This window comes from Urocampus carinirostris, chromosome 7 (genome assembly GCF_059441175.1).
Source record: "Urocampus carinirostris isolate Australia breed hairy pipefish chromosome 7, RoL_Ucar_1.0, whole genome shotgun sequence".
Classification (NCBI taxonomy): domain Eukaryota; kingdom Metazoa; phylum Chordata; class Actinopteri; order Syngnathiformes; family Syngnathidae; genus Urocampus; species Urocampus carinirostris.
The window spans coordinates 42903251-42917600 of NC_142355.1; the positions used below are offsets into that span (position 1 = coordinate 42903251).

At 37.6% G+C, this 14350-nt stretch overlaps 1 protein-coding gene across 2 annotated transcripts in view; it reads left to right on the plus strand.

The window, feature by feature from the left end:
* The first annotated feature begins 551 nt into the window (after positions 1–551).
* tmtc2b (transmembrane O-mannosyltransferase targeting cadherins 2b) overlaps positions 552–14350 on the plus strand; it is a 178974-nt gene continuing 165175 nt past the window's right edge. For both annotated transcript variants that reach the window (XM_088341036.1, XM_088341037.1), the window contains exon 1: positions 552–976. In XM_088341036.1, coding sequence (XP_088197162.1) covers positions 894–976 — 83 coding nt within the window. In that variant the 5' untranslated portion in view covers positions 552–893. The remainder of the gene's footprint in view (positions 977–14350) is intronic.

Consider the following 14350-nt stretch of genomic DNA (forward strand, 5'->3'; position numbering starts at 1 on the left):
CCCAGACTTTGCCGGAAAAGTAAACCTTGATGCTTAATCTTACACTTATTCATATCATTGTGTGCAAATTGAGCAATTTGTCAAAGCACAATTAAACCGTTCTTAACATTATAAGTGTTATAAGAATGGGCACTTAAACGCCTCAGCTTCAGCCTACTCCATTTGGGCACACGTTTATGTTAATAGTGTATCGTTCAGCATTTTTTTTCGTGTTTTTGTGGCACATTTGTTACTCCCTTCTGTCAAGTAGTGATTGATCCTGTTTTTGGTACTGTGGCCCAAAAATGTCTTTCTTTTATTTAAAACAATAAAAAGAATCTCGCGTACACAATTGTATTTTAAATGAAGTTACTTCTAATTTTGATAAATATTTTTTTGCAGCACACTCTATACCAGTCATGCAGTACATTTAATCCAAGATAAATAACGATTACGAGGGTAAATTCTTGAAATATGTTTTTTTATTTTGAAAGAACAAGAAGAAGTTGCTTCCTCCACTATTGCTAACTTAGTTGTGGTCAGCGCAGCTACCCAACCGCGATCGTGCAAAATCAGAATGGGGACTCTCGCGTGGAAGTGAACGCGCGTGGAATTTTAGCGTCGTCACACATTGACTAAACGCTTCTGTTGTATGATTCCCTCCCGCCCACTTGTTTAACAAACTTCCATGTGGATAAAAAGCTCTCTCATTTTCAAGACGTCATGGGTTAGATACGCGCGGCGCCCACTTTGTGCACTTGAAGTGAGGATGGAGGGAACCACCAGATTTGTTTTTGCGTCCTGACAAAGACAGCGACTTCAACGGAACATACACTTGGGATTTTGTCGTCTTCTGACTTTTTTTAAGTTGTATTATTCGACACACGCCATAGTTGTGTACGCGAAGGATAGAAATGTTTGCAGAATTGCTGTGCAGCGCCGTGGCTTTGGTCCTATACGTCAACACACTGGGAGCAGATTTCTGTTACGATGACAGGTACCCGCGTCGACACCTCACAAGCATACATTAAAGTATATTCGATACCAGCCAAGCAGTTTTTTTAAAGCAACAAAAACTGTTTAAGTTGACCGAACAAGTCATGACATCTTGCAAGCTTAATTTGTTTAAGGTTCGTGCTGTTAGCTCGAATCGCTCGTGTAACGAGCGAATTTACTCGATATGAAATAATTAAAAACTAATTGATCCGCTCCCGTCCTCCCAAACACATTCAAGTGAACCCAAAGTACTGATAGGGTCTAAATTTGAATTGCTTAGCGCTAAGGTGGGTGGAGTAGCCAAGAATTTTACTCGAGTAAAAGTACTGTTACTTGAGAATAATATTACTCAAGTAGAAGTTCACGGGTAAGAGATTGAGGAACTGTTCGCTCTTACTGCACACTTTAAAAAGTTACTGTAATTTTAAACTAATTTTACACACAATCTTTATTACAGCACAATTATTTATTTATTTGCCTATAACTCTGGATGAGATAATTCTGGCAGTAAGCAGTCATGAGCGGTGAGTGCTCTCGAACTCTCTCTCGTGATCTCCTCTGGGACTGCTCATGAATTGTATTTTCCTTCGTATAACGAGAAAGATCTTTGTTTCAAAAAACTTTACCCAAATTATTTTTTTAGGTGTGCTCATATCAAGGCGCCCCACTGTACTTTTGATATAATTAAAGATTCGTTGCACACATTGTGCCGAAGTATTCTTTTTCCAAGAGCAGACTTCCTCAATTATTTCCTCTTAGTGGAAATAACATTTCTGTGTGGAAATAATTGATTTTTGGAGAATAAATCACTCCCCGGAACATGTGCCATATGTTCCGAACACCCCCGGAACTTAAAAGCATGATAATATCCCCCCGATTACCTTAAAATACACTGTTTCCTCATTCTTTATTAGAAACCATTTAAGCGGGTTGACGACCGTTTTGTCACTCTTGACTGGGAACTATTTTAGGGGGGTGATGAACCCTATTTGATATTTGGTGGCTGAGTGGATGTCACTGCCTCAGGCTTTTTTATTCCTCACACAGGCTGTGATGTAGGTCAGTGGCTTCTGTGCTATTTTTTTTTGCCTGGCTCTGGCAATACAGCATCTTACCTTCGTTCCTTCGATAGTGAATAACTGATAAAAAAAAGTATTCTCATTAACTTGTAATCAAATGAGTGTATGATCTCAAACATTCTCGGGAAAAGTACCTTATCTTTTGCAGAAAGTGTTTGCTGAAATAATTTTAAAACTCTTAAATGTTGGGACATAGTGTTCTTGTTGTACATGCAGAATACTACTGAATGGCTGCAATTGCCTTTTTATTTTTTGGAATCTCAGATATGTCATTTTGCATGTGTTTGTGGTGCTTGAATGGGTTTGCTCAAGGTAGCATATAAAATGTTACTTTTGCTTGTAGACCCTAAGATGCACATATGCATTCTGTCATGTGTAAAAAATGTGCTTTTAGTATTTGCCTTTTACATTGTAATTATTTTCTTCAAATATATTTTTTCATACAACTTGTTTCTTTTAACCCCTTTAAGAAGTATAAATATGATAATCTTTTTATTTTCTATAACTGGGGTTTTCATCGAGTACATCGTAGCACATTGTTGAAATCGTATGCTCCATGTCAATTCCACTACAGCCAGACGATGTCGCTTAAAGAACATCAACAACTGCCTCGTTTCTTTTACATATACCATTTATACATAGTGTTTCCTGCAACATGAAAAACAACACAGATATTCTGCTTGTAAAGTTTTTCTTTTCCTGTGGTGTATTTGTTTTAGTTGCATTCTGGACATTTTAGTTGGACCTGGGACTCTTGTTAAACCAATGTTGAATATTCATAAAGCTGCCAAACGTTTGTAGGAGACCACTGGATAAGTTCAACAGCCTTCTAAATTGTATTTTAAAACAGAAGGCCATGAACTGATAAGTCTTTGGAGAGATGTTACTTATTGCCGCATGATCTGTGAGCCAACATCACATTGGCTTCTGATACAAACCCTTATGACCCCTGCCAAGTATGCTACAACATTTCTTTGAATGTATTTTGGCAGATTGTTCTTTGCAGCCTGCACTTTTTGTTATCAGCAGTGCAGTTTACACTCGGACTCGTAATTAGCTGCGGTATCCTGTCCCCTCAGGCTCCGCTGGTATAGAGAGAGAAGCTAGTAGAGGTATCAAAGTGTAAAAGGTTTAATTTGTCAAGGTAAAGTTGACACCAGACCATCATGGTGATATAACATGCGTGAGTGAGGAGGACCTAGATGAGATTTGGTAATGCTAAGCAATTTGCCGACGTGGCGAAAACTGCACGTGAACAAATCCATGTCATAATCACAAGGTTTGTACGGGTGCTTAAAATTCTTAAAAAAAATTTTCAAGGATTTAAAAACTGCCTGATTTATGGTTGAAGTCTTTATAAATGCTTGAAATAGTTGCTATGTTTCTCAACAAGTCTGATTAAAAATGACATTGACACTGCTTTCTGGTGGCTTCATGTTGCCAGTGCATTTCTTCGTTGTGATGGCATTAATTTGTATGCCGTTGTGTTATGAAGGGTCATCGTCCAAATGGGTCGCCCCCAAAAGGACCAGTGCATGCTACACCTATTGAGGTACGGTACTATGAAATGTGTATTCGTACAAAGATTTTGCATCAATTATTTACTTTGGCCATTATTTATTATGGGCCATGCAAAAAACTAAAATAGTGTTTCCCAGTGTTAATTTGTAATGGGAGGAACTTCCTGCAACTGAAAATATAAGCTACATATTATGGCAATTTTACCCAACATTTAATCGGGTAGAGATTGGTCTCAAATTTTTCTACTCTCGCAATGTTCAGATACATATACTTTATCCATCCATCCATCCATCCATTATCTGCACCGCTTATCCTCAGTAGGGTCGCGGGGGTGCTTGAGCCCATCCCAGCTATCTTCGGGCAGTGTGCAGGGGACACCCTGAAGTGGTTGCAAGCCAGTCGCAGGGCACACAGGGACAGACTACTCAAACGCTCATTCACACCTAGGGACAATTTGAACCGCACACGAAGGATAAAAAGTCGCATATGTAAATGGAAGATACATTTGTGGATCTGCAAAGTACATAATTCACACTGAATTTATTCTCTTAATGCTACTGTAGAAATGTAAAAATTGACTTTGAAAGACATTAAAAAAGGGGAGGAACCCTATCATCATGATACAATTGTAGTTTAAATATTTATAAAATTGTGGAAGTTTCAGTTTTAACAATTAATATGTAACATATTTTATCTTATCTCTCTATTATGATAATTAAAATAAAAAATAATAATCTCGCAGATGCTAGATAACGTTGCTCATTTATATATATACTGTTAAATTCGGACTATAGAGCTCACCTGATTATAAGCCAAACCCCGTACATTTTTAAAGGGAAACGATTTTGTACACACACAAGCAACAACTAACTATAAGCCGCATGTGCCCACATTGATTCATGAGATACTTACCGTACACATAAAGCTTTTTGATAATATAAACAAATAAGTGTCTGTACGTTTGTCACCACTCACTGAAATATGTCATCCCACACATCATTGTCCAGCTTAAACTCTTGGGATTCAAGATGTATTCAAAATATATTCATCAGAATCAATCTGAAACAAGATACCCGAGAACTATAAAGCCAGAGTAACTCGTTGGCCGTCTTCAACTTCTTTTAATTGTGTGCAAAAAGTGCTTTGCTACAACAAGGACAATTCATGGAATCCAACCGTGTAAAATATTTATTCCAAAACACACAACAATGCTGAGAGATGAATAGAAATCTTCTTAAAACATTTCTGCTTCGTTGGGCGTTGCTTCTTGTAATCCATTTGTTTCGCCACATCATTCGCATTTACAAATAAAAATACTCCTGAAATCATTCCCAATATGATAGTTAGCGATCACCTTTCGATTGACACCTTTTCCACGATGAGGGTCTGTTAATGCTAGTTTTATTCATGCACAAAGCCCAAAGTTACATTAAACTTGCGTCTTCCTCGACACATATACTCCACCTGTCTTATTTTTACTTTTACTGCTATTAGAAAAAAAATACATAAATTAGCCGCATCATTGCATTGGGGTTGAAAGCTTGGGGAAAAAGTTGTGGTTTATAGTCTGGATTCTACAGTATGTTTTTCCCCAGCCTAATCAGAAAAACTGCTCAAAATGAGCAAACTGTATATTATGAGCCAGATTACACAATTTCATTGTTTTAGAAAGAATGTGCGTATTTTACCACAAAAACAAGTGTAGTCACATGGAGAAAACACAACTCAAATAAGCAACATTCGCAGGCAATGGGGTATATCCTATTTATCGACTTGTTGAAGAACTTTTGTTGCTGTTCAATATTATTACGCTACTTTTATTGTACTATTGTAGCAATGCGCTATTTTTCATTCCACTATTATTACCTCAGGATGTGCTGCATCCAATGTTGAATAGAACATCACTGAAGAAACATCATCTCGACACAATGAATAGAAGTATGTAAACAAAGGCTATGGCTTACTGAAAAGATATCCTTTGGTCTGATGAGACAAACATGAATTTCTTTGGCTCAGATAGTTTGATGCATGTGTGACAGCGACCAGGTAAGGAGTACAAACATGTTTGTGTTGTTCCTAAGTCAAGCATGCAGTTGGGAATGTCATGGTTTGGGGCTGCATGAGTGCAACTGGAATTGAGGAGTTTCATTTCATTAAGGGAAACACAAACTAAAGATTGTATTGTGAAATACTGAAACCGATAATAATCCCCTCTCTCCAGAAACTAGATCACATGGCAATGTTCCAGCCTGACAATGACTCCAAATCCATTCTAAGATGACCAAAGCTTTTCTAAAGGGGTTAAAAGTAAAGAGAATGGACTGGCCAAGCGTGTCTCCAGATCTTAATCCAATAGAATATCTTTGGGGCACTGCTGTCTAATAGGAATTAAAACCAGTGCCACAGCAAGCAGAAAGACAGCAGACAAACATGGCGGGGGCTTCTCGGTATGGATTCTCCTATGTTAAATAAATAGAAATTTCTCAACAAATGATTTTTTTAAATGATAAATAATATTCATATGATTGTTCATGTAGTTTTCCTAGTATTATAATCTGTTTTTTAATTGAATGAAAGTTGTTTGTAGCACTAAGAGACACTAAATCTATCTATCTATCTATCTATCTATCTATCTATCTATCTATCTAAATATTACACACTGCCCAATGAATAATCGAACATGAGTGAAATATCTTCTGTCAGAATGTTTTGCTTATCGGATATACCCATCTACACCCTGAGGAATTGACTCTTTGATGCAACAGTTTTACTTGGTTATATTTAAGATTAAAGTTGTTTGTACGTTTGACTATTTATACATAATCTTTAGTACTACAACGGGATAAGGTTTTAACTAATACAGGCAACTAGTTATAAGCATTTTTATTAATTTTGTATTAAACTGGTACCCGTTGACTTTCAATAAGCACCCAACATCAATCCATCTGAAAATAATCAGGAGTTGTGTCGAAGAAAAGCTGTGATTGGCGGTGTTAAGCCCTTTTCACATTGCTTTTGGCTTCGTGATATTCACCACGGGGCAGCAAGCCCAGACGATGGTAGCCAGGCAAAAGCATGCCCATACTTTGCACTGGTTGCTAAGCTAACAAAGAGGTATTTGCTGTTTCTTTTAAGTATGAGGGTTAAGTAGTTACAATGGAAAGTTCTGGCTCCTTTTATACATACGTGGTGAATAGGGCCAAAGGTTGGACATTTCAGTTTTATTTGTTTATTTATTTATTTATTTATATTGTTGATGTATTTTATTATTAATGAGCAGGAGTTCAAGTTGCTGATTCAGGTTGTGGTTGTTGTTGTCATTTATTCTGAATATGCATTACAAGTAAGTCATGATTATTGTCAAATAAAACAAAAAAAAATATATAGAAAAAATAAAAAAAAAAGTTACATATATATGCCGTCTGTCTTTGTAAATATCTCATGTTTCAATGTGGGCACATGCGGCTTATAGTCAGATGTGACTTATATGTGTAAGAAATGATTTTTCTATGAAAATTGTACTGGGTGCAGCTGCACTCCTTATTTTACGGTATATGCAATAATTTTTAACTGGATAATTACTTTTCGAGTGACACATTACATTTAGGTGTCAGTCATCTGTGGGTTAAATCTTACTTTTTAATGAAGTAATTAATAAATGTATTTACTATTTTTATATTCAGTAATGGACCCTTTCCTTGCTATTCAATCTCAAAAATTGGTGATAGATGCGGGTTTTAACGGTCACTTTACATCCTTTACAATGCTTGAATTCTAATGTTGAGTTTTCAAGATATTAAAACGGCTTGAATTTTGGGTAAAATGCTTGTAAATGCTTGAAATTGTTGCTATACTTTTTAACAAGTCGCCCCAAAATGACGCCCACAAGGTTCCCTGATGGCTTAGCTTTGCCTTTGCATTTCTTCTGGCCTTGTGATTAACGGCAGTTGGCATTAGTTTGTACGTCATTGTGCTATGAAAATTCACAGCCACCTAAGGGTCACGCCCCAAGTGGAAAGGTGTACGCTACATCTAAACGGCACTATGAAATTTGTATTGGTGCAAGGATTACACATAAATTATGGACATTTATTATGTATCATGCAAAAACTTAAGGTAGCATTTCCCAGTAAATTGTAATTAGAAAAACTTGCTGCAACTTAAAACATAAGCTACATATTACTGTCAATTTGACTCAACACCTATTGTGGAGAAATTTGTCTCAAATACAAATATTTTTGCAATTTGCTCAAGATCTAAAAATATGTATTGATAAACATACACGCAAGATAAATATAGCATATTTAGGTCGCAGAAAAATTTATGGCTCTGCAAAATACATATTTCACTCCTAATAATCCTGTTGATTTTGATTAACTTCCCTTTCCTCATTATTTCAGGTGATTTTGTGAGGAGGATGAGAGGGTTGGAACAGCTGTGGTCATGTTGATCCCACTTGTTGTGGTTTCACTGTACTAGCTTTATAAGTGAAAATGGAGGATCTTGGTAGCGCTGCTGTTTTTGTTGTTCTCGTTGTTGCTGCCCTTTTTCCTGATGAACTCCAACCACAGTTCATGTTAAGCATCAATATTGTATGGGAGTCCTTCCGCTGCACAAATCTTGATTTGGCAATGGACATATATCTAAAACACTTTTCTGCACCCGTTGCTGCCCATTTTTGGGCCACTCACGTCATGGCATTGGTCTGTAATGGTATATTGAAGGATGAGCTGGTTAGATGGTGGTTCCGTTGAGTGCCTAAGGGCGGCAACCCAATAGTCTGAGCATCTTTGCTCATTTTTTCTGGTCTGAATTTCTCCCATCTCCCTGTAATTACTGTCTCGCTTGAATCACTCTTTCTCTCTTACTTTAATTCTGTTTTCCTTCCTCACACTTTCTTGTTAGCTGAAGGATTTACGATTATTTTTAGAAAAAAAAAATAATTTTGATTATTGTATTAAGTATTGTGATTTTAAATTTTGGGGCAGCACGGTGGCGCCGTGGTTAGCGCGTGTGCGGCACAGTTCTGAGGTCATGGGTTAAAATCCAGCTACCAACCTTCCTGTACGGAGTTTGCATCTTCCCCCTGTGCTTGCGTGGGTTTCCTCCGGGCACTCCTGTTTCCTCCCACATTCCAAAAAGCATGCATGTCAGGTTAATTGGCTGGTCAAAATTGTCACTAGGTGTGAATGAGCGAGCAAATTGTCTGTACCTGTGTGCTTGTGACTGGCTGGCAACCAGTTCAAGGTGTCCCTTGCCCACTGCCCGGAGAAGGCTGGGATGGGCTCCAGCACCCCCGCAACCCTACTGAGGATAAGCGGTGCAGATAATGGATGGATGGATTTTAAATCTTCTTTTTGTTTTATTTTTCCCCATTCCAAATACACAGTGTAAACTAAGACTGCTTTTACTTTCAAAATATTTAACTTCAACAAAAATTACAAAACACAATCATTATTTTATTATTATTAACTTCAAAATGAACCTAAAACAATGTTGTTATGTCCAACACAGATGAGGTAGCTTTCTTGTCTTTAAACTTTCCTTTAAAAAAAGATTCACACTGCACTTGTCATCACGGGGTTCCCAATATGCGGTCCATGAACTATTTTCTGTGGGTTATAGTGCTATAGTTGGACTAATAATCCTATTCAATATCAATGTTTTTTTTAAATTTAAGGAATTCATGTAAAGATGTTCCAGGTGCTGTAAAGATGTGTCCGGTAAATCGTATACAAATTGTATAAAAGGAAGGTGCTTTTAAATAATTTTTTAAATAGTCTGGGTAATCAACCATAACGTATTTGTTATGTGAAAAAAAACCATCTGTGATATTTGTGATTTCATACCCATATTCAATTATATGGTTGCAAATGACTAAATGTTTCAAATACAATTTACCTGTAGTTGAATTATTGAATTTGGAGAACTATAAGCATGCTTAAGAGTTTGGCTTAAAATGGTCGGCAATTGCCTGACAGCTTGCAAAAGAGGAAAACTGGAACTCCAATCTACCTCTTTCTAATATTTTTACTCCACTTAAAATCACAAATGTCCTTGAAGTAGGCTTATAAATACACATACTCTAGGCAATCTCCTGTGGTCCAATAACTTACAGAAGAAAATAATTATATGGTATTTTTTGACTGCTCGTGCGATCATCTTTCCATACACAGGCCTGGAAAGATTTTCTTAAGATATGACCGCTGGCAGATTGGAGCAAAATTTTACTTAGCTACATTTTCCATCAAATTTGTTACAATGTAGGAAAAAAGTATACTTTCATCCTCCCGGCATTACAAAAAAAGCCAGTTAAGCAGAGGAACCTTTAATAATGGAACTTCAATAATAGTTTCCAGGTTTTAATGACGAGCATTTATTCAAAGTTTGATAAATACGTTTTATTCTTCTTTATATTCCCTTATCCACTTACACCCAAATCTGTCTGTCCATGATGCTATTAGAAACGTATTGAAAAAAAAAATGTTTTGAATTCCAATACATTGATTCATCTTTGACAGTCACTTACTCATTTGGTTTAGGAGTGGGCAAACTTTTCAAGTCGTGCGCCACATTGGTTAGGGAAAAAAACAACAACTGATGGATTTAATTTCTTGTATATTCTGGTAGAGAGTATCAAATCTGAAACATTGATAATACAAGAAGAAAAAAAAACATCTTACGCTAATCCTTTTTTCCCTCATCGGATTTACCAGCACAACTTGTGTTCTATTGTTCATTGTGTACGTCATCCAATTGGTTTAGAAGTACACAAATAGTACAAATAAATATATTCATTTACGAACAAATACTTTAATTAAGGGGCAGCACGGTGGCGCAGTGGTTAGCGCGTGTGGGAATCTCCTGCGTGTGTTCAAATCCAGCTACCGGCCTTACTGTGCGGAGTTTGTATATTCTCCCCGTGCTTGCGTGGGTTTCCTCCGGGCACTCCGGTTTCCTCCCACATTCCAAAGACAAGCATTTCAGGTGAATTGGCCGGTCCAAATTGTCCCTAGGTGTGACTGCGCGAGTGAGTTGTCTGTCCACGTGTGCCCTGCGATTGGCTGGCAACCAGTTCAGGGTGTCCCCTGCCCACTGCCCGGAGATGGCTGGGATGGGCTCAGTCCGCCTGCGAACCTCAGCTCACTCTCGGCAAGCCTTTTTGACCCTGACTTGCTCCTGTCCTAAGTCCTTGACTACGTTTTTGCTCTCTCTTCCCGGCCATCGATCTGTTTTTCCCCGCTCTCGACACTGCCTTCGCTCGCCACGGAAATTCCACTTCCGCGTCTGAGTAACCTACTCCCCACGATCAACGATCAACGTAGCCTGTATTCTACCCTTTCCCTGCTTCCGAATGAAAATAAGAGAAACGCACGTAAGTGGGTCCTTTCTTCGTTCGGGTCCTGACACATCTATCAGCATATACAGCTACAGTGGGCGTTTTGGAGTGGCACGTGGTTACTGGCGCTATCCAACAGACACATTTAAAATTGCAGGTTGAAAAGTGGCCACCTGACCGAGACGGACAGCTCTATTAAGGTATTTGTCCAGCTCTGTTCCAAATATATTTTCTCACACTTTTTAGACATTGGACAGTTGTCTTCAACAAAAGCAAAAATGCATCGGTTAACGATCAAAGCGTGAATTACTTAACTGCAATCCTCATTAAGCATTCTTGATTCAGTTTACCATGTTAGGGCGGCAGTAGCTCAGGAAGTAGAGCGCTCGTCTTGAGATCAAGGGATCCCAGTTCGAATCCCGGCTCGTCCGTGTTACTTGTCGAAGTGTCCTTGGATAAGACACTGAACCCCTAATACCCCCAATAAGCAGGTTAGCGACTTACATGGCTGCAAGGCCGCTATTGGGAAATGTGGAGCACATTGTAAAACGCTTTGGGAAGTCATTGACTTGAAAAGCGCTATATAAATGCAGATCATTTCATTTCATGTGCTTTTAAAGACAATACATTTCAATCATTTTTCTAACATTTGGTTGTAAATCAGCACATATATAGTTTTGCATGGAGAAAGATTGACTCAAAATGATGATAATCACCCTAAACGGCAATAAAGTGCAAAGATAGACATGATCATCTAACTAAGTAAATCCTTCACGTGGAAGCTGTAGCAGAGCGGACATTCTGTGTGGCTACTCAATAATGCGAAAAAAGCTCTCCTGCTGCCAAGAAATACAGTGCATAAAGGTTGTGGCTTTAAAACGCTTTTTGACCAAGAAAATGAGATTAACTATATATATATATCCAATCATGGATTCCCCATGGGCAAAGTGATTGGTAAATACGGGCTATAGATTATTATGCCATCATAAGACCTTCAGTAATTTGACTTCTTATTCTAAGTACTTAGTGGGTGTAGACGTGCGGGTTTGTGTTTGGAACACTAATGCAGGCTGATGGCTCTTGAACTGTGGCCACTTTCAGGCTCTCAGGCCCTTTTCACATTAATAGGATTAACAAGATTGTGGATGAGTGGAGCACATAATGTAAACATAGCTCTCTGAGTTGTCAGAAAATTAAAATTCCCCTTCCAGCCGCAAATTTAAACAAGATTCTGTTGGTCACCTCTTTTCATTGAATTAGCAGAAGACCTATTCTAAACTTCGCTTCAATAATCCTCTTGGTGGCCTACCGCTGAAAGAAAGAGCAGTGGGTTTTTTTCGTTAAGTTTATGACATAAATTGGCCAATCCTGTTGTGATGCCTTCGTTCACTGTGGGAGAAACGGGTTGTGTGCTCGTGCTGAGTTTCCTGGACTCAAAGAAAAAGCCGGATTAACATTGGTTGCAGGACCACAGCAAGACCTCACTGCAACACATTCATTGGAAATGTTTAAGCTTTTTAGACTCGATCTGAAGCAATTTACAGAACTATCCAATAGGAAAGTCAGTACTCTGGTTAAAAGTTTTCGACCAATTAGAAAGACCAAAACAGAAGATTGACTGTTGTAAGACCTAACAAAAGATCTATTGTTCCCTACATACTGTGTGTGGGCTATGTTCAGTGTGGCGCTCTCAATAGCATTCCCATAAAGATGCAAAGGATGATGCAATTTTGGGTTTTCATATTTGAAAAAAAATAAACATCAGATTTTGGAAGCTTAAAAGCGGTGTGCATCGTTTTAGGGTGTCCTTAAAAAGTTAGGAGTGACATATTTTCTCTATAAAAGAAAATCTCTGCTAAAGTTACCATGCGCGATAGTGTCACGAGCGGTAACATTGACATATTGTAATGCCGGCGTCAATATCTACTATTGGTACCAAAACTTAAGTTTGGAGCATTTTATCCTGGATAGGTTGAATAAAAAGACAACTTGCAAAGTGTCCTTACTAAGAAAAATGTATAAGTTTGGATTTGTTAGTTTTGCAATTTTCCCTCTTGATAGCATGGGAACTTAAAGAAATTTACCAATCAATACACAAACACAACATTTTGCTGCAATACACTTTAATCGGGTCCTTTTTTTATAATTTAAACTGAACACTACTGCGCTACAAAATATTTCCATCTTGTTTGACATTTTTATTTACAGTAAAAAGCATGCAATGCATTGTAAGAGATTATTTTTATTTCAATACTTTACTATGATTACCATATTTTGATTTAGGGTATAAGTCATCTCCAGATTGTAAATGCATTCCGTTGGGTATCTCACAGACGGAACCTACTTTCTCACTCACTCGCTTGCTAGTGAATTTTCATTGGGGAATGAAATCCCAATGGCAGCAGGTTAATGAATTCTTGATGATTAACAGGGTTGCTTCTGTGGGTTTATTTGCTAGGGCACTGAACCAAAGTTTCTCCGGCCGTGGTGTCTCTCTTCATCACTGACATCACCGTGCCAATTTCCAATATCTCTTGCTCCAAGTGAGCGCTTCCTTCTGGATTTAGAAACGGATACACACAGTTTGCGCTAGTTTATTTTGATTTGACAAACGAGTAACGAGAAAATCACTGTTATTCTTGTCTAGGCCTTTTAGGTCTGAGGATCTAGAGAGAACATCCCTGACAGTATAATGACGATTCCTGAATCCCCAAAATACATTTCTAATTGGTGGCTTTGCTTGAAAAAACGTCTTTGGGGAAACCGAATTTTGTGTGTGAATAGACCGAAAGTGAAACGGTTCAAGGATTTGAATTTACATGTGAGCGTAACCTGCCGTGACTGTGAACTCCAGCTCTAAAAAGACTTGCATCATCAACATTATGTGATGTTCAGAAGCATAGTGGTCAGTGGCACATTTTAAGATGTTGGCTACAGTTGTTTCAAAATTGATCAGAAAGTGGTGCAAACATTTGGAAGCAGTTAAAAAAGCCCATGGTCTGCTTTTTAGTGGAGAACTTACCATCTTGTTGATCCTCAACAGTCTTGGGTGGGTTACTTTAAAAAAGTAATTAGTTATTGTTGTTCTCTACTTTTCAAAAAAGTAACCGAGTTCCTCTATAATAAAAGTTACTAGTTATCAGAGAATTATAACTATTTGAACTACTTTAAAAATAAATTGTTGTGTGTCAAATAATTTAAACATTTTCTGAGCAAGTCTCAAATCGGTTGAATAGAAAAGTGATGTTATAGAAACTTTCAATATTTATTGCACCTCTCAAGCAAAATATTCATCCTACTCTTAACGTGCAACAAAAATAAACAGTTAACAATATAATAATAACAATCAGCAGTAAACAATAGGTGAGTTTAATAAAATAAATCTAACATTTGAAAACTGGTCTAGTAGACATATGTTACTGTACTAAATATTTTG